Source organism: Narcine bancroftii, chromosome 12 (assembly GCF_036971445.1).
Source record: "Narcine bancroftii isolate sNarBan1 chromosome 12, sNarBan1.hap1, whole genome shotgun sequence".
Classification (NCBI taxonomy): Eukaryota; Metazoa; Chordata; class Chondrichthyes; order Torpediniformes; family Narcinidae; genus Narcine; species Narcine bancroftii.
In genome coordinates, this window is record NC_091480.1 from 63,937,537 (window position 1) to 63,959,073 (window position 21,537).

The following is a 21,537-nucleotide window of genomic DNA, read 5'->3' on the forward strand; positions in this document are numbered from 1 at the left end:
ACCCCCTCTCTCTCTCCACCCCCCCCCCCCTCCTTCTCACTCAGAGTGAACACTTTAAGTATCTGCATGTACATTTCTCCAATCTAAAAACCAAGAGAACAGCAGATTCGTGGTGGGTTAGCGGGCGCACGGAGAACGTCAGAACTCTGAAAGACTCTCACACTAAATCCTAAAGAGCTCTATGTACTTGTTAAAGTCTAAAATACCCGCTGAGGACCACCATACCAAAGTAATGAGCTATCCGTCATTATTTAAAACCGATCTCTAACCCTATTACTGTTGACACGTCTAACGTCCATTGCCTTGATCCAGAACACTAAAGCGCCGAACCAATCGTAAGGTCGCATCCGGTTGCTGACCCATCGACTAGTCTGGATATTTTATTTTATGCTTTTAACACGCAATTCTACACCTGTAGATACACACGCACAAATATGCATGTATACACACAGGTCAACATGAACACATGCTCAAACGTATCACTAAACACTCATGCACACTTACACATGTATATGTTGTCATGTAAAACATGAATAAATGCGTGTAAATGAACGCATACACAATTTAGAACCATAGAACATTACAGCACAGAAACAGGTCCCTTCGGCCTTTCTAATCTGTGCTGAACCATTTTTTTGCCTAGTCCCATTGACTTGCACCCAGTCCATAGCCCTCTATACCCTTCCCATCCATGTACCTGTCCACATACTTCTTAAATGTTAAAATTGAGCTCACATTCACCACTTCAGCTGGCAGCTCGTTCCGCACTCCCACCACTCTCTGTGTGAAGAAGTTCCCCTAATGTTCCCCTTAAACATTTCCCCTTTCACCGCTAACCCATGTCTTCTGGTTTGTATCTCACCTAGGTGGAAAAAAGCCGACCTTCATTTACTCTGTCTATCCCCCTCATAATTTTAAATAGCTCCATCAAATCTCCCCTCATTCTTCTACACTCTAAGGAATAAAGTCCTAACCTGTTGAACCTTTCCCTGAAACTCGGTTCCTGAAGTCCGGGCAATATCCTAGTAAATCTTCTCCACACTCTATCTATTTTATTGATATCTTTCCTATAGTTAGGTGACCAAAACTGCACTCAATACTTCAAATTTGGCTTCAGCAATATAACTTTACATCTCAATACTTTGATTTATGAAGGCCAATGTGCCAAAAGCTCTCTTTACAACCCTGTCCACCTGTGATGCCACTTTCAGGGAATTATATATCTGTATTCCCAGATCCCTCTGTTCTACCACACTCCTCAGTGCCCGACCATTCACCTTGTATGTCCTTTCTTGGATTGTCCTTCCAAAATGCAACACCTCACACTTGTCTGCATTAAACTCCATCGGCCATTTTTCAGCCCATTTTTCCAGCTGGTCCAGATCCCTCTGCAAGCTTTGAAAACCTTCTTCACTATCCACAACTCTGTGTCAGCTGCAAACTTTCTGATCCAATTTACCACATTATCATCCAGATCATTGATATAGATCACAAACAACAATGGTCCCAGCACCTGAGCCACACAACTAGTCACAGGCTTGCAGTCTGAGAAGCAATCATCCACCACTACTCTCTGGCTTCTCCCTATTCGCCAATGTCGAATCCAGTTTACAATCTCATCATGAATACTGAGCGTCTGAACCTTCCTGACTAACCTCCCATGTGGGACCTTGTCCATGTAGACAATATCCACGGCCTTTCCTTTATTAACTTTACTGGTAACCTCCTCAAAAAAAACTCTCTTAGATTGATTAAACACGACCTGCCACATTGACTAACCCTATTCAAATAATTGTATATCCGATCTCTTAGAACACCTTCCAATAATTTACCTACTACTAACGTCAGGCTCACCAGCCTCTAATTTCCAGGGTTATTTATTAAATACACAGGCCCACATGCAACTGCACATACATACACTCCCATGCACACATGCATAAGTATGCCCATGTACATGCATGCAGATATTATTAAACATTTGCTGGAGCAGACATCATCTTTCTTTTCCAGTCAAGACTGTGGAACAGATGTGGGCACCGAGTCTACTCATAACTCATTTAAGGATGAGAGGAGACTTAACCGAGATATGAGGGGCATAGAGCGAGTGAACGGCCAGCACCTGTTTCCCAGGGCAGGATCAGCAAACAGCAGAGGACTTATGTATAAAGTGAAGGGAGGGACTTTAAGGGGAGACGTTTTCCGCAGAGTGGTGGGCGCCTGGCATGCTTTGCCAGGGGTGGTGGTGGAGGCCGGAACACTGGGGGGATTTAAGAGGATGAAAGGAAAATAGAGGGTTACGGGGTAGTATTTTTTGTCGGCACAACATCGAGGGCCGAAGGGCCTGTACTGTGCCGGAGTGGTCCATGTTCTATACCACGGGAAACACATCTCTTTTCCGTTCCATTTATTCTGTCGTCTTTGAACACGCACTTCATGGATTTTAAAAAAAACCAGTCGATCTTAAAAAGTAAACGTTTATTTTCAATAACCCATCTCTCACCTATTGCTATTTCGTTCGAATTCTACGAACATTACATAGTTCGTTTCACAGCCTGGTCACTGAATCCCACCAGCATTTTACAAAACTAATGCAGGCAGAAACGATATGGAATCTTTCTCCTCGTCCATGTAATGCATAGTAAACATTTCCTTCCCTGCCCTATCAGCAGGTGTATAGATTGATGTATTGAGGAGGACGCCGCTGACGACAGGTGGATTTCCAAACTCTGAAGCAGCGGACTGCGACGGGGCGGAGGAGTTTCTGCATTGAAGCGAGAATTTCCTGCAATTTTGTAACTTCCCAGCCAAAATCTTTGGTTAATAATTCTTCAATTATCAGGACCCATCATGTCGCTGGGTAATGCATTCAGGCTAGACGCAGACACTGAGTTCCTTTCTGACAGTACATTCTTTGCACTGGACCACACAGCACCAGTGAAAACGACACTTGCAGTTCTCCTGCAAGCTCACCGTCTCTTTCTGGTGTCCTCTGCCACAGCAGAGCAGGTCGCAGCCGCTGACGTCCATCGCTGTCCCGTTGCACACCCTGCCCCGTGTCCCCGGCGTGCCGGTGCGCCTGTTGGGCAGGCAGAAATCGGGGGATTCTGCGGAGTAAACCAAGTCCTGTTTGTCCGGCTGTTTGATGTTGTGGCCGACCGGGATCAATGTTTTGCCGTCGTTGCTTCCCATTACCTTGTAGGCCCCGTTGAAACGCTCCAAGAGGCGGTCGCCGACCGCGCGGAAATGGGGCATTTTCTTCCAGCAGGTTTTCACTGCGCAGGAGCCAGACAAGCCGTGGCATTTACACTCACTCCGCATGTAGTTCTTAATCATCTGAAATTAAACAGGGAAGTGCAGAAACAGAGATAAATTAAACTTGAAACTGCATTCCTAAACACGGGAAAACGTTATTCAACTATAACCACCCGCCCCCCCCCCCCCCCGGTACGATTTGAATGGTGGGAGGAAACCCCACGCAGACACGGGGAGAGAACGGAGAAACTCCTTGCAGACCGCGCTGGATTCGAACCCCCGTCGCTGGCGTTACGCTAAAGTGAAGTTGAGTCCACAGATAGTTCAGCCACGATCTTGAGCGGTGAGGCAGGCTCGACGGGCCGGATGGCCGACTCCTGCTCCTGTTCCATCTGTTTGGGGGGGGGGGGGAGCAGTCTGGATTTGTGATTACAATGGACATCGAAGATTTTTCTTCCTGAACACTTTTGGGTGCATTTTACGGATTTTGGGCTGCTGATCACGAAAATCACCTTAACATTTTCCTATCATGCACCTTTTTTTTAAGAATAACCTATTTTGGTGATTTTCGGTCATATTTTGTATCTACTTCAAGCAGACAAAACCATGAGGTGCAACGTGTCATTTTCTGCATTCGCACTCGGACTTTTTTCCCGACTGATCTTGGTGCCGTCAGTGACGAAAACGGTTTTCACCAGGACATTGAGACCATGGAAAAGCCGTATCAGGGCAACTGGAATCCATCAATGCCGGCCGACTATCGTTGGACACTGACATGAGAGGCATCAGATGCTGAGTACAAATGATAATCAGCGCAAAACATTTTTAGGTCAGTTGAACTGATGCAATGAGTCAGCGTCACGATGTGAATAAACAGGCTAAATATAATCAAAGTTAATTTCATGTTTCTCCAACTTCCTACGTGATAGAGCAAACCTGAAACTATCTTTGTGTTCAGCTTGAAGTTGTCCATCATAATCCCCAATTTTGTTTTCAGGAAGCAAACCTTTTGAAAAAAATTGCTGTCCAGTTCAATGAACACATGATGCATTGGAATGAATAAGTTTAAACAGTGGGCAGGACAGCATTTTGCTCTTTGTAAAATAATGCCATGGGATCCACCTAAGAAGACAAATGGGATACCTCATCCGTAAGATGTACCTGCAACAGTGCGGCACTTGCCTAGTCTCTAAGGTGGGACTTAATTCATTCCATTGGCTTCAAACTGTTTCCAGGTGTTTGAATGGAGCTACTTAAATGCAAGATTTTGATTGCTGGACTAAAAAAAACAGCATTTAAACAACTAATCAGGAGGCAACAATGTTAACCAGGGCAAGAATTTGATTTTATGAATGAGCACATTGATCAGATCTGTGTCTTTATGCACATAAAGACAACAATTTTTTTTCAACAGGTTTGCTTCCTGATAGACAACTTCAAGCTGAACATAAAGATAATTTCAGATAGGAAGTTGGAGAAACATTAAATTAACTTTTCTGAATTTAGCATGAAGTGTATGCTCTCGACAAATGTAACAGAATGTATTGCAGCTTTTGCGGCATTGACAAGACATTTCTGCTGTATTGAATCTTCCTGAAGACAATAAATGCTGTTGTTAAGTACACTCACTCTGCTATTGCCTGAAGAACATGTGCATTAATGTAATGCACAGCATCTGTATATGTGAGCTGCTTTTATAGCCTGTCTGCATCTATCCTGACAAAGCATTCCCAGGCCTAAGACAACATTTGCACAGCACTGAGGGCATGCCCAGACAGGCTTGGACTGACCAAAGCAACTTGCTTTGTGAGCAACATACTAGTCAACTTAAACTATGACAAGAAATGACAAAAATAGGTTATATCTTTAAATAATGGTACATGATAGAAAAACTTCATGGTGACTTTTGTGATCAGAGGCACAAAATCCATAAAATACACCCCAAAGTGTTCAGGAAGCAAATTCCTCATTGTCCAGTATAATCTGTCACACATGCCCATCAACTTCTTCCTGATTCTCCTGCCTGCACTGATGAGTAATGTACAGCAGCCAATCTACCTGGTATGTGGTATGAGGGCAGAAACTGGAATACCCAGTGGGAAATCCACACTGTCACAGGGAGAACATGCAAACTCCACATAGATAGCATTAGAGATCAGGATCAAACTTGGGTGGCTGGAGCTGACAGGCAGTGGCTCGACCTGCTACACCACTCATTCATGACTGCTGAAAGCCCGCCCAGTGATGCTGCTATAATGCCTCCATGTGTGAGAATGATATCAAATTAATGGGGTCAAATAATGTTGTTTATTTCCTGCAATTCTGACTGTTTCCAAAAGTATTTATTTGACTGGAAGGCGATTTACGATGCTCCACTAAAAATGTTGGAATATGTTCTCTGATCTGACTGCTATAATTGAATGACCACATGCTTAAAGAATGTTTATATGCTCAAAAAAATGTTCCAAAGTAATTAGTGTTCAAAAGAATGTGATTGAAAAGGTTGTATTTGGATGTTTGAAAGTATTTTGGAAAAGAGTATATTTACTGCTCTAGAAACCCTGTTCTATGTGTACACTATGTGTACAAAGATATTTGGAAGTGTGTTGTTTGCTGTGTATTTAAAATGGTGACTTTCAATATCATATTAATATAATAAGTACTTACATGTTCTAAAAATGTATTTGTGTTAAAAAAATGGGCTCAAAAATATGTGTAAAATGTCTCTAGAAGCTCAAAACAAAGGAAATCTTCACTACCACAGTAAGAATGTTGTTACACATTGCGCCCACAGGAATTCTTACCCCCACAAGAGCTGACTACCTTAACAACCACACACTCACAGTGGACAGCAAAAGATTGCTCCGGATAATCAACACAGTGCAAGGAATCGGCTCTTTTTAAAGTTCAACACTCCAAATATTTTTACCGAATTATGTTACCTGTATTTAGCAATCGAGGGGATCATAAATTATCTCTGCTGGCTCTTTCTGTAGACATGGCCACTGACCTGAGACAATGAAGTTTCTGTATCCCAATCTACATACCAAGACCATCAGCAACTTCAATCTATCCTTCAATTGTTCCTATTCAGTTCGGTTATGCATTTTGCAATGAGATTACTTATATCTGCTGTAGCTGTAATTGGATTTTGCTTCATTAAATATTTATTCAATTAAAACATTTCAACAGGGTTTCAATGGGTACTTGGCTTAACTATGAAGCATTTTGTAGATATTTAAGGGATTTGGGAGCTTCAATGTATCAGAATTCTGCTGTTCTGCAAACATATGGACTTTGAAAACACAATTTTAAGGCACTTGTGAAGGGTCCCTTTCTGCTCTAACTTTAGCAACTCACAGCAAACTTTAACTCAGGCCCCTACTTCATTATTATGATGAGCGATTCTAATAAATTATGTAGGCAAAAAATGCCGTCCTTTGTTTATCTGTTTATTATCACCTCATAAAAGGGAATATAGGTAAACTCTCCCTATTCAATAGCGATTTTTTGAATGAATCCTGAATTTTGAAATTACAAATTATGTTTACCATTTGTGAGACATGCTCTGTCATTGCAGGACAGGTATTAACTCAGTTCAACTCAGTCAATTCCACTATCACAAGAGAACAGCATCCGAACACAGGAAAATGACTTCTCCTGTGACTAAGAGCTTTTTTTATTTAGCTTTGTTCAATGTTGTTTCTTCTTTGCTCTCTTTGTTTGGAGTACTTTGAAGTATTTGCAGGTAGCCCGAAAATCAAGTTGGAAATAAAAATTAGAGGTAAGAGGTTTCATGTGTTGTCCACATCACCGTACAGATGTGAACACTGGATTTCAAAGGCTGGAGCAAGACTATGGAAGCACTGGGCCCATGGACTTATATTGGCTATCAGCTGGGAAAGAAGTCAATTGTTCTGCTGGTACAACAAGGCTGGGATGATACACAGTGGGCACAATATTGTCCTTTTTCACGTTGGCTGTTCAGTGTTTTCTGGCCAAGCTCAAGTTTATACCTGGTACGGTGAGAAAGGATCTTCTGAGACCCAGTCTGTACAAAGGGATGGCTGATTGGGAAAGTTGCACCAACCAAGTTCCTTCCATTGAAATTAACTAAGAGATGTTCATTTATAATCAAGGATTTACCCAGTGAAAAGTTAGAAAGCAAATATATTTCAATTATGGACATTCAAGAGCACGATTTATCACCAACCTTTAGAACAGACACTAGCTGAAAAAGGATCACCTTTGTAAGATCATTACTTATGTCTATAAAATTGCTGAACAAATAAAGTTCTGGATTTCCCCTGGAAGGTCACCCTTGTAATTCTTGTTAAATGTCTTGCCAAAATGATCTAAGCTTCACACATGACCAGGTTGAATGAGGAATGTTCCTTCCTCTATTTCACACCTAAAACACAGTTCTGGTATTTCTGGCTTAGATTTCTGCAACTTCCGTGGAGCTGATGTAATAAAATTATATTGAACCAACCCATATTCTCTCCCTGAGGTTAATCTAAACTCTGGGCTCTGAGAGTGTACGAAAAGGTATTTAATAAATGTTGGGGGGGGGGGGGAATAGAAGGGAGTAGATTTAGTGTTTTTGTATGTTTTTTTAGCTTTATACAAAATGTAATATATGTGCATATTTTTATTGAAATGTCATAATTGTGAATTTTCTTATGAAAAATTAAACATGAAGTATTGTTAAAAAGGATCACCTTGATTCTGAAGAGGAATTCACTTGCACGGTTTCTGGGATCAGTGTCCTTTCACCTCTGGGACTTTGATTCAGACCCTCCCAATAAAGAGACATGTAAGGTACTGTGGACTTGGACTGTGTAATTATAACTCTGCTCTTGATGTCCAAGATTAAATTAATTTCTGATGGTTCCCAATACCCAGATTGCCCCAATTTCAGCAGACACTTGAATCAGTTCAACTTTCAATGAAATCTACGTATTATTCAATAATAATTCTGGGAAGTGGCATTTCCAAGTGGAACGATGTTTCAATAAATATTTAATTAGCGTGATTTGAATCAGTACTATGCTTCAGGCAATTCCTGAAGACTTATTGTAAGTAGCTATTAAAATATTGGAGATTACTGTCCTTCTGAGGCTGTTTGAAATTTTAACACCAAAGAGAGAGAAAAACAGATCAATTAATCAAAGATAGTCCATTAAACTGGTCTGATGCTCTCAGTTATGGAGGTAAAATGCATGCCATATTTTTTCCAATTTTACAACTGTGTTTATTAACCTTACATGCCTGGTTAAAAAAGACCCTTAACTTAGTGACAGTGAAGCATTAGGGTCGATCAGCAGAAAAACATTTGGTTTGGAGGTTGCTATTGATCAGTGCACACTGTGAATGTTTCCCCATTGCTGCCCACCATAATGATTGTTACAGTTAGACAGATCTGTAATTCTCCAGTGGAAAACATTAATGTGTTACTCCCATTAAAATACAATCCCACATACATTCAAATAGCTTGTACGTGGCTTTTTGATTAAGGACCCACCCACTTTGGAACACATTGAGATTGTGAAGTATTTGTAGGATTTAAAATCACCCTGTAATTCATTATTTCCTCCTGGGGTTCACATCGATACACTGAACGGAATTATTGTTCTGTTTATAAAACACATTTGGGTTTGATGTGGGAACGCATGTAATATACACAAGGACATAGTGAAATTGTATGAATGTATCCAAGTATGAAAGAAGATCAAAATTGACCAGAAATTTGGAATAGCACTGTACCACATGACTCCCTTTCTGTTAATGAAAAATGTGTTCCAGTACAGTGCAGCCTGGGGATTAAAACTCTTTTGTGTGGCAGCTGCTTGGGGTTTCTAAGAGGAATTAATTTAAAGAGTCTCAACTGGTCTCCAACCACCATTAGGTTGACAGCTACAAACAATAAGGGTATAATGATGGCGACTGAAAGGAATAGCAATGTTACCCATGCACAGTATTGACCTGGTCAGGGGTGCAGAAGAGGAGATGTGGAATCTATAACAATAAAATCCTTCATCTTGACAAGTACATTTATCAACTTTATGTTTTTCAGATATGAAAGTAACATTTGTGGGAAGGAACTGGTTATCTCACATCTAAATTGGTTTTGGATCACAACAATCCACTGGAATCGCTCCCAATTTCTGCACTATTATTTTGTGCACTTTGGCCGATGACTTCAATGCTGTTAACTCCTTCTTACCTGCCATATTTAGTATAATTATCTTGCATCGTGCAACTTACAAATTGTGGTTTGGGATCAATAATACTCTTTTATTTAAAAAAACTTTATTTAAAATATAACCACTAAGCAAACATATTACAATATTCCAAACTTAATTCAAATACATGTGGTATTTATATAAAAAAGAAAAGGAAGTAAAAAGAAAGTCAAAAACAAGAAAAACCTCCTATTAATCCCCCACCCCCCAACACCCTACAAACTCAAAACAGGAAAAGAAGAAGAAAATGAAGAGGGAGAAGAAAACTACAACAGGAAACTTCACTTCCCAATACCTTTAAATATATAGAGAGACCTATAAGAGAAAGGGAATGTTCGCAATTCTTTAAAATTTAATACCACAGTTTGCAAATATGGGCTCCATATTTTCCAAAATATATGATATTTATCTCTGAAATTATAAGTAATGTTCTCAAGTGAAAACAGCTCCAAACTTCTGCATGCCATCTCTCCATTCCCAGATCAGTATCCGACTTTCAAGTTATAGCAATACATTTTCTAGCTATTGCCAATCAATAATACTCATTAAATCCTCCATAAATTGCACACTTAATATTTATCATGCAACTTGGCAAATATACTGTGCATGAATTTCCAGCTCTGACCAGTAACTTTTAGATAAACATTGCTATTCTTGTGAATTTTTGGGAATTATACACGTCACGTGGTCAGATGAGAAACTATTTTGTAAAGCTACTGGGTCTATTTTGCTTTAAGCATAGATCACATAGTAGATGGTTTCAAATTGAGAGTGGTTTGATAGGGTAGACAATGTGAGACAGGTCATATATTTGGAGAGTCAGCGATCAATTAATTTAGGGTTATTTATGCTGAGGGTAGAAGTACTCGAGATGGCAGAGGTCGACAGCATTGAGTCCACGCTGCTGAAGATCCAGCTGCGCTGGGTGGGTCACGTCTCCAGAATGGAGGACCATCGCCTTCCCAAGATCGTGTTATATGGCGAGCTCTCCACTGGCCACCATGACAGAGGTGCACCAAAGAAAAGGTACAAGGACTGCCTAAAGAAATCTCTTGGTGCCTGCCACATTGACCACCGCCAGTGGGCTGATATCACCTCAAACCGTGCATCTTGGCGCCTCACAGTTCGGCGGGCAGCAACCTCCTTTGAAGAAGACCGCAGAGCCCACCACACTGACAAAAGGCAAAGGAGGAAAAACCCAACACCCAACCCCAACCAACCAATTTTCCCCTGCAACCGTGTCTGCCTGTCCCGCATCGGACTTGTCAGCCACAAACGAGCCTGCAGCTGACGTGGACATTTACCCCCTCCATAAATCTTCGTCTGCGAAGCCAAGCCAAAGAGAAGAAGAGAGCAGAAACATCCACAGACTCACAACATGAAATATTCTGCCACAAGGACTATTTGAGGCTGAGATCATTATACATGAGAAAAATTTAGAGCCATACTTAAAGCAAAGAATGGCACAAAACTATGGGAATGAGAATAATTTTGAGATTCAGTTTGCATTGAGTTAAGCATGGAGATATCCAGACATGACAGCCAGGGGTGCCTCCTTGTGTCAGGCAAGACACATTGCCATCCACTCAATAACACTCTTCAGTCTGCCAAAGAGAGTTATCTAGAGCCTGTCTTGAAAGAAGCTGTGATTCTTTCCATCCATCCTTCCACATGATGTGGGTGTGATTGGCAAGCCCAACATTTATTGCTCATTCTTATTTGTCTATCAAATTGTGATTTCAAAGTCAGCCACATTGATTCGAGTCCAGAGAAGGCGCGATTCAATGAACAATAATCTCATGGTTTCCTGGTCACCATTACAGAGTAGTTTTGTTCCATTTTAAAAATCCATATTACTGAATTAGCTGAATTCCTTAGAACCCATGATATTTAAATTCATTCCTTTAACTCTATTCTTCAGGAATCAGATTTTGAAAAGCAAAAAAAAAACTTCAGTGGTTAGAAATCTAAAATAAATATGGAAAAGGTGGAAATGTCTCAGTAGGGTGCCTGGAAATTATTTTCGTCTTTCCACAGATGCTGTCTGATCTACTGAGAATTTCCAGCATCCTCTGTTCTATCAAACTTTCAGCAGTTCCTGTTGGGGTTTTTTTTAAACTCCTGTCTATTTTCGTTCACCTTTCTCTATTTACACATCCTCCAGACAGACAAGCCACCATGAACAATCCTTCACTACTTTCTGTGGGTCAACACCAGTATTTTTAATTCTTTTTAAAAATTTAGATATACGGCATGGTAACAGGCCAATTCGGCCCATCAATACGTGCCACACAATTTATACCCCATTAGCCTAAACCCCTGGTACGTTTCGAATGGTGGGAGGAAACCAGAGCCCCCAGGGAAAACACTCGCAGACACGGAGAAAACCCTGGGTTCCGATTGCTGGTGCTGTAAAGGCGTTGCACTAACCGCTACAGCAACTGTTTCACTCGTGACATTCAGTCCTTCTTGGTGCCCGTGTTATCACCCACATTTCCTTTGCTCTCTCCACAACCCATGCTCCTTTCTGCAACTTGAAATGTTTTATTTCCATATTGACCCAACTAACCTAACTCTGCTTTCTCTCTGCGGATGCTGTCTGACCTGCCGGATGTTTCAGCATTTTCTGTTTTTACTCACTAGTCGAGTAACAATCACTCTACTCCTGTACTGCTTTGTTACAATAAACATTAGCATTTCATACTTCCAAAACAGATCGTTACCTCCTATGGACACAAATGCTGAGTTTCTCCAGCATTTCTCTGTTTGTAGCATTTCACTACTCAGTAGATTCCAGAAGCTCTATCTGAATGGGAAAATACTATTTAATGACCAACAGGGTGATAAAAATGAAGTAAAACACAAAAGTTTGCAGATACTGTTGTTTAAGTAAAAGCACATTGCTGGAGCAACTCAGCAAGTTAAACAGTGTCCTTTATGTAGCAAAGATAAAGATACAGAACCAACGTTTCAGGCTTGATCTCTTCATCAAGGAATGAGCAAAATGTCAGCAGGCACCCGAAAAATGGTGGGGGGGGGGGTCAGACAGGTGGATAGGGGAGGGAGGGCACAGCAGCAAACAGGGGGAGGAGGGATGGCTCTGTGAATGGAGAGGGAAGGAGGATGGAGAGTTGGAGGAAAGAAGACAAGGGGAAAAGGGAAGGGAGGGGGAGAGCAGTGAATGGGCTAGTAGAATTGGAGAAGTCCATGTTAATGCCATCCAGCTGGAGAGTGCCCAAAATGTACATTCAACAGTAAGAAGTCAGCAATGGGAAAAGATAGAATGGAGGAGATCTGCAGCAATAAATGAGGGAGGGGGGGGGGTTGGTGGGAGAGGAAAAGTTCAAATATTTCAGGCCTTCAGAATGGAAGGCCTTAGTTAGCATCAGACATCCCAATCGGTGCAGGGCCCCTGAGTCAACCTTGAGCTGCATTGATTTCGTGATAAGATCCACTTTCCATGTTCCATAGCGACCAGATAAGGGCAATCGTCTTCATTCGCTTTTTCTACTCGTGACACATTATACCGGAAGGGATATCAGTCCCTCACATCAATTTAAACTGAAACAGTAACAGAAATAAACACATGCCGTGGAACATCTCACGAATACATCTATAAGTTACAGATAACTCGAGACTTGAACTTACCAGACGACCCGCCTCGTTATTGTGCAGGTCTATCAAGGATTTGATATCACTTTGACCTTTTCTCTTTCTGGCGTCCATGAACTCCTTGGACTTGGTGTACCCGAACTCCATATCGTCTCCACATCCTTCCCATTGCCAGAGGTCCGCTTCCCTGCCCGGACCAGCAGCTCGTGGCGTCGCAGCCCGGCTCAGCTCGTTCTCACAGCCGCACTGAAGCAGCTCTCCCAGGTTGCACGTTTGAGTCACAGCGTACGTAACTCCGGCCGAGGTGATGGCGTATACGAAGGCCGTCTCTCTGATGTCTACGATAAAAGAAAGCCACGGAGAGAAATATAACGGGTGTCAGCATTGCGAAACGGTGTGAATGTGGCATAACTTATGGTTTCTACCTGAAAGCAAGTAGCAAAACACTGAAGTCTGCAGAAACCGTGGTCGAAGTTAAAACACGATGCTGGAGAAACTCAGCTGGTCAAGCAGTGCCCTTTAAGATCAAAAAAAATTGCCTTGATGAAGGGCTCAAGCCCGAAACGTTGCTGATGTATCTTTATCTTTGCTACATAAAGGACACTGTTTGACCTGCTGAGTTTCTCCCGCGTCGTGTTTTTACCTGAAAGCAAGTGTTGTGCATGTTAAGTTCACATCCATAAAGTCACATGTAATATTCTACAATGATGCAGACCATTCGGCCCTCTTGATCGGTGCTAGCATTGAAATACCGCAGGAGCTTCTTGCAAACCCACGCCCACCATTACCACCCCCACTCCCCTCCCCCACACGTCTTTCCACCTCCCCTTTCAATTTAGCAAGCTGCGAAGAGAGTTGCTAACCGCTCTCACTAGTAAAAACACACTACAGGTGGAGGAAGTCAGCCGGTCTTTTCAGCGTCCACAGGAGACAAAGATACATCGCCGGCGTTTCGGGACTGAGCCCTTCTTCAAGGAATAGGTAAAATAAGAAGGAAATCTCATAAAGTCTCAGAATTCAAAACGTCTAAACCTGCAACTATATTAGTTTCAATGTTCCTTTCACCATTCATTGCCTTCAATAAGATCTGGGATCTTTTCCCGTGAAGATTAAGTTTATTCATTAATTCAACAGTACAAAATGTCGCATTTTTTGTCCACCTTTTTCGAGTATGCATGTCCCTATTGCAAATCCACTGTTCCCAAACTTTCGCCGTGCTTTTGGTGTTCAAACCAAAAGTATTTCTGCTCTTTTTGTGTGGGCATGTTGGTGCAAACCCATTATTTTGCTTCAGTTCTCTGAAGTCTTCTGTCCCCTTGCAGTGACAGCAACGAGCAAAGGGTCGTGGATTTGTGGAACTCATTGACACATAGAGCGGTGGAAGCCCGGTCACTGGGAGAGTTCAAGCAGGTGACTGATAAGTATCTAATTGGTCGGAGGCATCGGGGATATGGGGAAAAGGCTGGCAATTGGAACTAGATGTGAGTATAGTTCAGTTTAGGGTAGAGTCTCGATGGGCCAAATGGCCTAGTGAAATATTTCTTTAAGAAAGGAAACAAGTTCAGTCATTTGTGTCGCTTGGGAATACATTGTGTGTTGGGCGGACTCTGCTTCTGAGTCAGATAGCTGAAGGTTCAAGTTCCATTCCAGAGAGTGGAACACAACCATCCCAGATTGATGCTGAGGATGCTGCACTGTCGGCCGCAGCTTTGGCCGAGATGTTAAACAAAGGTGTTGGCTCCTCTCTCATTTCGTCATAAAAGATCTCTCAGGATCTCTCATCCTAGATCTTATTAATTTCACTTGTTTGTCTTTGCTGTTTGTGGAACCTTCCTGTGCGTCAATCGGCTCCAGTCAGTCCTACAGTACAGGAGGAGGCGGCACGGTTACAGCGCCAGCGATCGGGACCTGGGTTCCAATCCTGCGCTGTCTGTACGTTCTCTTCCCGTGTCTGCGTGGGTTTTCTCCCGCGAGGGGGGGGGGGGTGTTGTAGGTCAATGTGGTGTAAATTGGGCGGCACGGGCGAGTGGACTGAAAGGGCTTATTACCGTGTTGTTGACCTTAAAGTGTCCAGGGATGACCTCCATATAAATCCAAGCAAAACCACAGCGCTGGAGGAAGTCAGCAGGTCAAACCGTCTCCTTTATATAGCACAGGTAAAGATACAGAACCGACGTTGTGGTACCTTGCTGCAGGGCTTAAGCCCGAAACATTGATTCTGTATCTTTACCTGTGCTATATAAAGGAGACGGTTTGACCTGCTGATTTCCTCCAGCGTCGTGTTTTTACTTCAACCACGGGGTCTCCAAACCCTTTTCTGTTATTTTGGAAATGACATCGAGGCATTGAAACATCATCAGATTCGCACCGTGTGCGATTTTCCGCAAACATATCGGAGCTAAAATTAACGCCCCTGATTGTCAGGCCAGTGCAAGGCAGTGACTTGATTGGGTCAAAGTGGAAAAAATATATTCCTGAATGGTCCACGTCGCCATAGATCAGCGAGCAGGAAAAGGGGCCGCTGAGAAGCGACATATCTATCAAGTAGGGGGTTTCTTCACGAGGCCGTTAGTGTAGTGCGTCCAGGAAAGATCCTCCGAGATAGTGACCCAAGAACTTAAATTTGCTCGCCCTCTCCACCTCTGTTGAGTGAACCTGGTCTCTTCTCCTTGGAATGATGGTGGATTTGGGGGGTGGGGGGGGTGGGGGGGGGGTGTGATCTGATAGAGATGTGCAAGATGATGAGAGGTATTAATCGTGAGGATGGCCAGAGGCTTTTCCCAAGGCTGAAATGGCTGACACTGGAGATATAGTTTTAAGGTGCTTGGGAGTATGTGATGGGTGCATGGAACAGTGGTAGAGGCAGGAACAATCCAATATTTTGAGAGACGATTAGATAGGTACATGAGAAAAATGAAGGGGCTATCAACATAGTGGGCCGAATGGCCTTTACTATGTTGTTCTATATTAAACCAAATATTATTGAAATGTTCACCAAAAAAAGGCACATTCCTCGCACCGGGTGCAACATTAGAAAGGAATGTTTTATTAAATTGGATATAAATACACAATTGGCTTTTCTCAGGAACCTACATGTGCTTCGCCTTCAATTCTTGTTCCATTGTCCATCTCCCATTTCTTCACCCATTTGCCCCTCTCGCCCATGTGGTTGTCTGTCTGTCTCTGTCGGTGTTTTTATTTGTCTGTCTGTCGTTCGATCTAACGGACAGTCTGGGCGACTTTCTCGTATAGTTTGGGGTTCTACGCCGAAGCCTGAGGTCTCTCAATCTGTCTCTTCCTCTGCTTGCCCTTTAAGATCGACGCTCTCTTGAATTTCCTCTCTCTCTCTTTCTGCCTGTCGGCTCATTTGTTTGGGCTCCTCCAGGTAGCGCTCGTATGCAGACGGGGGTGACCGCTATCTCCTTCTTTAGGGCTTGATTTGCCGATCGCAGTCCTCCTTCCGGCCGAATGTTCTCCCGTCGCATCCCCAAACTCACGATGGACTTCAATAGAGCACGACAGCACAATGCAGGCCCTTCGGCCCTCGATGTTGTGCCGACCTATATATCCCTACCAAAATAAAATACTACCCCCCACCCAGGAACCCTCTATGTTTCTTTCTTCCATGTGCCCGTTTAAGTGTCTCTTAAATGCCCCCAATATTTCAGCCTTCACCGCCATCCCCCAGTAAGGCATTCCGTGAACCCACAACTCTCTGCGTAAAAAAACGTACCCTTGATACTTCCCCTAAACTTCCCTCCCTTCACTTTGTACAAACGTCCCCTGGTGTTTGCTACTCCGGCCCTGGGAAACAGGGGCTGACTCTCAGAATATTGTCGATCTCTCATCCTTCTTCGCTCTAAAGAGAAAAGTCCCAGTTCTACTAACCTTGTCTCATAAGACTTTCCAATCCAGGCAACATCTCCTCTGCACCTTCTCCATGGCTTCCACATCGTCTTAAAATATCTTAGTATTTACTAATAAAGACACGATATCTGCTTTATACTCTAAACTATTGAATGTGAAAGCAATTTCTTGAAGTGGAATTAAACGCGAATGGGAGAATGATCCAAATATCTTTCTCAGAGGAAGAATAGACTTCAACCTTGGGCCTGATTTACGATTCATCATTGTGCGCTGGGCAGAGTCTTACTCAATTCAAAATGCTACATCGTGTCCATTTCTCCAAAGTCAAACTTGCTCGAATTTATCCTGATATTAGTTCACTTTGTGACAAATGTTCAAATGTTGTGACAAAATATTCAATGCCTCGTTGTTACAAATGTTCTGGACTTCGCCTAATTTGCAAAAATATTGGACCAACATTTTTAGAACTTTCTCAATCCTATTTAGGATCACTTTAGATCCATGTCCGGTAATTGCACTATTTGTTTTTCTTAAGATGTAAATATTATTTTATCTTCTAATCAAAGAGATTTTCTGTGTTTCTCAACCTTTTTCTTTCCACTCACAAACCACTTAATTAATCCCTATGCCATGGTGCTCTGGGATTAGTGAGGGATTGCTTAAGGTGGGATGTGGGTGGGAAGCACACACACACACACACACACACACACTGCTCTAGACCCAATAATTAGTGAAATATTTTGCTTGAGAAAAATGGTCATTGGCCCATTTCCTTTGGAGTTCTGAAACCGTGCACATAACGAGTCCATTAGGGACGATTAGAACAGTGGTTTTCAACCTTTTTCTTCCCACCCACATCCCACCTTAAGCCATCCCTCACTAAACACAGAGCACCGATGGCAGAGATGTGAGTGGAAAGAAGGAGGTTGAGAACCACTGGGCGAGAGCATTCTCCGCTCTATTAACAAGAAGAGCCCTTCTGCTCAAACGGAAAGCGGAGTTGCCACCTCCACATCATCACTGGCGATTAGATATAATGTCCTTTTTAAATCTGGAGATTTCTCTTGCTAAGACTTGGGTCCCATTTCGAGCTCCCCGACTCATTCGGTGCGATGATGAACGGCGCTGGCCGAGCTGGTATTATGGATTCCCTAAGGCCGCTTGTTCGGCTTTAACGCGACACACAACCTGAAGTTTAACCTGGATCGTTGTGGGTCTGAATTTTTTCTTACTTATCTCTTATAATATTGGCTGCATCACCATTTATTGAATTTAGAATTCAGTCGTATTGCTACCGGACCATTTGTTCATCTCCAAAAGTTTCATTGCAATTGATTTACTGCATTTTTGTTTGTTTTTTTTTAATTAAAAAACTCAATAAAATCATTTTAAAAGAAAGAAAATACTTTCGTTCGAGTTAGAGCAAGAGAATGGAATCGTCCTCAAGCCCCGAACACCCCTAGAGTGCACCCCCCCCCCCCCCCCCACACACACACACACACAGTATGCGAGTGTGTGCGGATGCCGAAGCCACGGGAGGGCCGGAGGAGAATCCACGGATACTCAGTGACCCTGAAGGGTCTCTCTTTTGCTTCTCTTTCTTTCGTACTGTAAGGGGCGCCGGGCGACACTAACGACGAATCTTAGTCTGCCTTACGCAGGCAGAAGTTAAAGTATATTATGTATGTTATATTTTTAATATATTATTGCCTGACAATAAAAATAAACATTGAACCTGGAACCTTGAACACACACACACACACACACAAACACAAAGATACAGACACAGACACACACACATACATACACAAACACACACAGACAAAGATACAGACACACACAGACACAAACACACCTACACGGACACAGACACAAAGATACACACACAGACACACACAGAGACACAAAGATACACACACACAGACACAAACACACGGACACACACACATACACACAAAGATACACAAACACAGACACAAACACACGGACATAGATACAAACACACACAGACATAAAGAAAGACACAGACGCACACACGGACACAGATACAAACACACACAGACATACAGACACAAACACACACAGACATACAGACACAAACACACACAGACATACAGACACAAACACACGGACACAGACACAAACACACACAGAAACGTACACACACACCACACACAGACACATACATTTACATCCAGCCACCCCCACCCACCCACCCAACCACCTGCGCGCGCGCGTACGTTCTACCTTGTTGGAGGAGTTTCCCGATGTATTTAACAGTGCAGTTCCATCTGCGGAATCGGAACTGGTATTGACATTCCCTGATCCCATGTCGCACGCCCTTCGCCACTTCGTTCACGATCTCCGGTTCGGTTTGACACACTTCAGCCTGTTTGCCAGCCAGACGCCTTGTTTTCCTGCAAATGGTGTTGGGGTCCATGACCAATGGACTCCCCACGGCCCTGCAACATGAAGTTAGAAGGGGAAAGCACACCGAACAAAAATGGCTCCATTCCAGAAACCTGCCATCAACACCTCCCCCCACCACTCCCCGCCCCAGTCACTATCCCCGAGACAAACCGATCAACTTGGCTGGGCCTTTGGAGATCCAAGTGCCCAAACAAACTGATTGGAGTTTGGGCCCAATGGAGTATAAATGAATGTCTTGTTTGAAAGGGCAGATACGCGCAGACCTGATACCGCAGCGAATGTACAAATGGACAAGAGTTCGAAATCATATCAAGGAACGAGGTTCGCTGGGATATTTGGTGTGCAGCAACTTTGAATTAGTCTTTTCTGAGTCATTTCAAGTATCTCTGAGATAATCCGAGCTGCAGGTGCTGCATTGGGAAATGTCTCCCTGTCTCGGTCTCTCCCTCTCCCTGGCGTGTCTCCGTCTCCTTCTCTGAAAAATTATATTTTCATGAATCCTCCTTGAGATCAGATATGCAAACCACAACCCCCCACCCCCAGTTCATCCTGTGAGACGACAATCGAGATATCACAGGGAGCCTCGACCCGACTTACCACCAAAGACTGATGATATTCGCAGGACATAAAAGAAAGAAGAAAAACCCGAGATGAGCTCCCGCAAAAGGCACCATCTCCACGCTCTCTCCAGCCCACACTGAATCCAGAAAGTAGGGCCAATGCAACCCGCTGCCTTCCTTGCCTCTCGCTCTCTATTTCCAAACGCTTCCTCTGTCTCTCTCTCTCGCTCGCTCTCTCACTCACTCACTCCCCTCTTTCCTCACTGTCTCTCCCTCCCCTTCTCTCTCTCTCCCCTACCTCTCTCTCTCTCTCACTCTCTCTCTCTCTCACACACACATACACACACACACACACAGACCCCTCCCGTTCCGTCCTGATCACTCGTGGGCCTCGTCTCCGACAGTGAGTTGGGCTTTATTCTCCCCTCTCTTTCTGTTTCTCGCGCTCGCTCACTCTCCCTCGCCCTCCCCCTCCTCTCTCTCTCTCTCTCTCTCTCTCTCTCTCTCTCTCGCTCTCTCTTTCTCTCCTCCCGCCCCGGCCTTCTCTCGTTCTGTGTACAGATGAAGCCAAGGTCAACAACGTGTCACAAAACCTCCCCAACACTCGTTCAGACCTCTCGGGCTCTTAACCAGAACGAAACGGGGTTAATCGCTGCTTGAGCCGAGAGTGAAGGAGCAAGGAAACGGAGACAACGAATGGCACAAGCACAGCGTCAAGGCTTGGATCCCAACTCCAGAGAGCTGGGAGTGAGATCTTTGCTGGCAAAGACCGACACGGGACAAGGGTTTCGCTGCCGGGGGGGGGGGGGGGGGGTGGGGGGGAGTGGAATATGGTCCATTTCATCACCCCCATCTGGACATATACGCGTGTTCTGTATGCACACGTACAGTCCACACACACTATGAACATACACCACACACATTATATGCACAATGCGAGAAACACAGTACACGGCACACACGTTTTACACATAATTTATATACAAACACACAAGACCGTACGCGTACATTAGTCACACAGTTATTTTCAAAAATAAAATATTTCTTCGTTGAATGCTGACGAGATTTCCTCTTGGAAATCGACGCTGATGGGGGAGGTCTCTAAGATTTTGGAAGCTTTGATGGAGTTGAGAAAGATCGAGATTAACTCACTCTTCTGGGGTTAATCCTAAATAGAGACCTTCAAAGGGCAAATCAGAAGAGTGAGCCTGGAGAATAATGAGTATACATATCGAGTTAGCACAGGGGATGGGTTGTGGTGACTAAGTATCGATACGTTTAAGAGGAAGTAAGCAAAAAGCAAAAGGGAGAGAGGGCGGTGCTGATGAAGTTCGACGACGAAAGAATAAGGAGATTCCAGTTGAGCCGGCTCCATATATTCGAAGTGAACACACGGGGGACAACCCAAGTGATGAAATGGGCATTGGCGATTAGATCGATTGAGGTGCTGAGGGGGGTTGCTCTGGGAGAAGGGCTGCGAATTGGGCCTTGCAATATAACCGATGTTAAGAAAATGCATAGGTAAAGGCGCAGTTTTATCCAAGGATGATTCCCCACATCAAGTTAAAGTG

At 43.4% G+C, this 21,537-nt stretch overlaps 1 protein-coding gene across 1 annotated transcript; it reads right to left on the reverse strand.

Moving 5' to 3' along the window:
- Positions 1 to 2,460: 2,460 nt before the first annotated feature.
- On the reverse strand, positions 2,461 to 20,375 carry LOC138746943 (protein Wnt-6-like). The gene is made up of 4 exons (XM_069905655.1): positions 20,004 to 20,375; positions 19,224 to 19,438; positions 13,146 to 13,447; positions 2,461 to 3,333 (listed from the first exon to the last, which is right to left on the reverse strand). The coding sequence occupies exons 1-4, from the start codon at positions 20,078 to 20,080 to the stop codon at positions 2,872 to 2,874; spliced, it is 1,056 nt and encodes a 351-aa protein (XP_069761756.1). The 5' UTR covers positions 20,081 to 20,375; the 3' UTR covers positions 2,461 to 2,871.
- Positions 20,376 to 21,537: the final 1,162 nt, after the last annotated feature.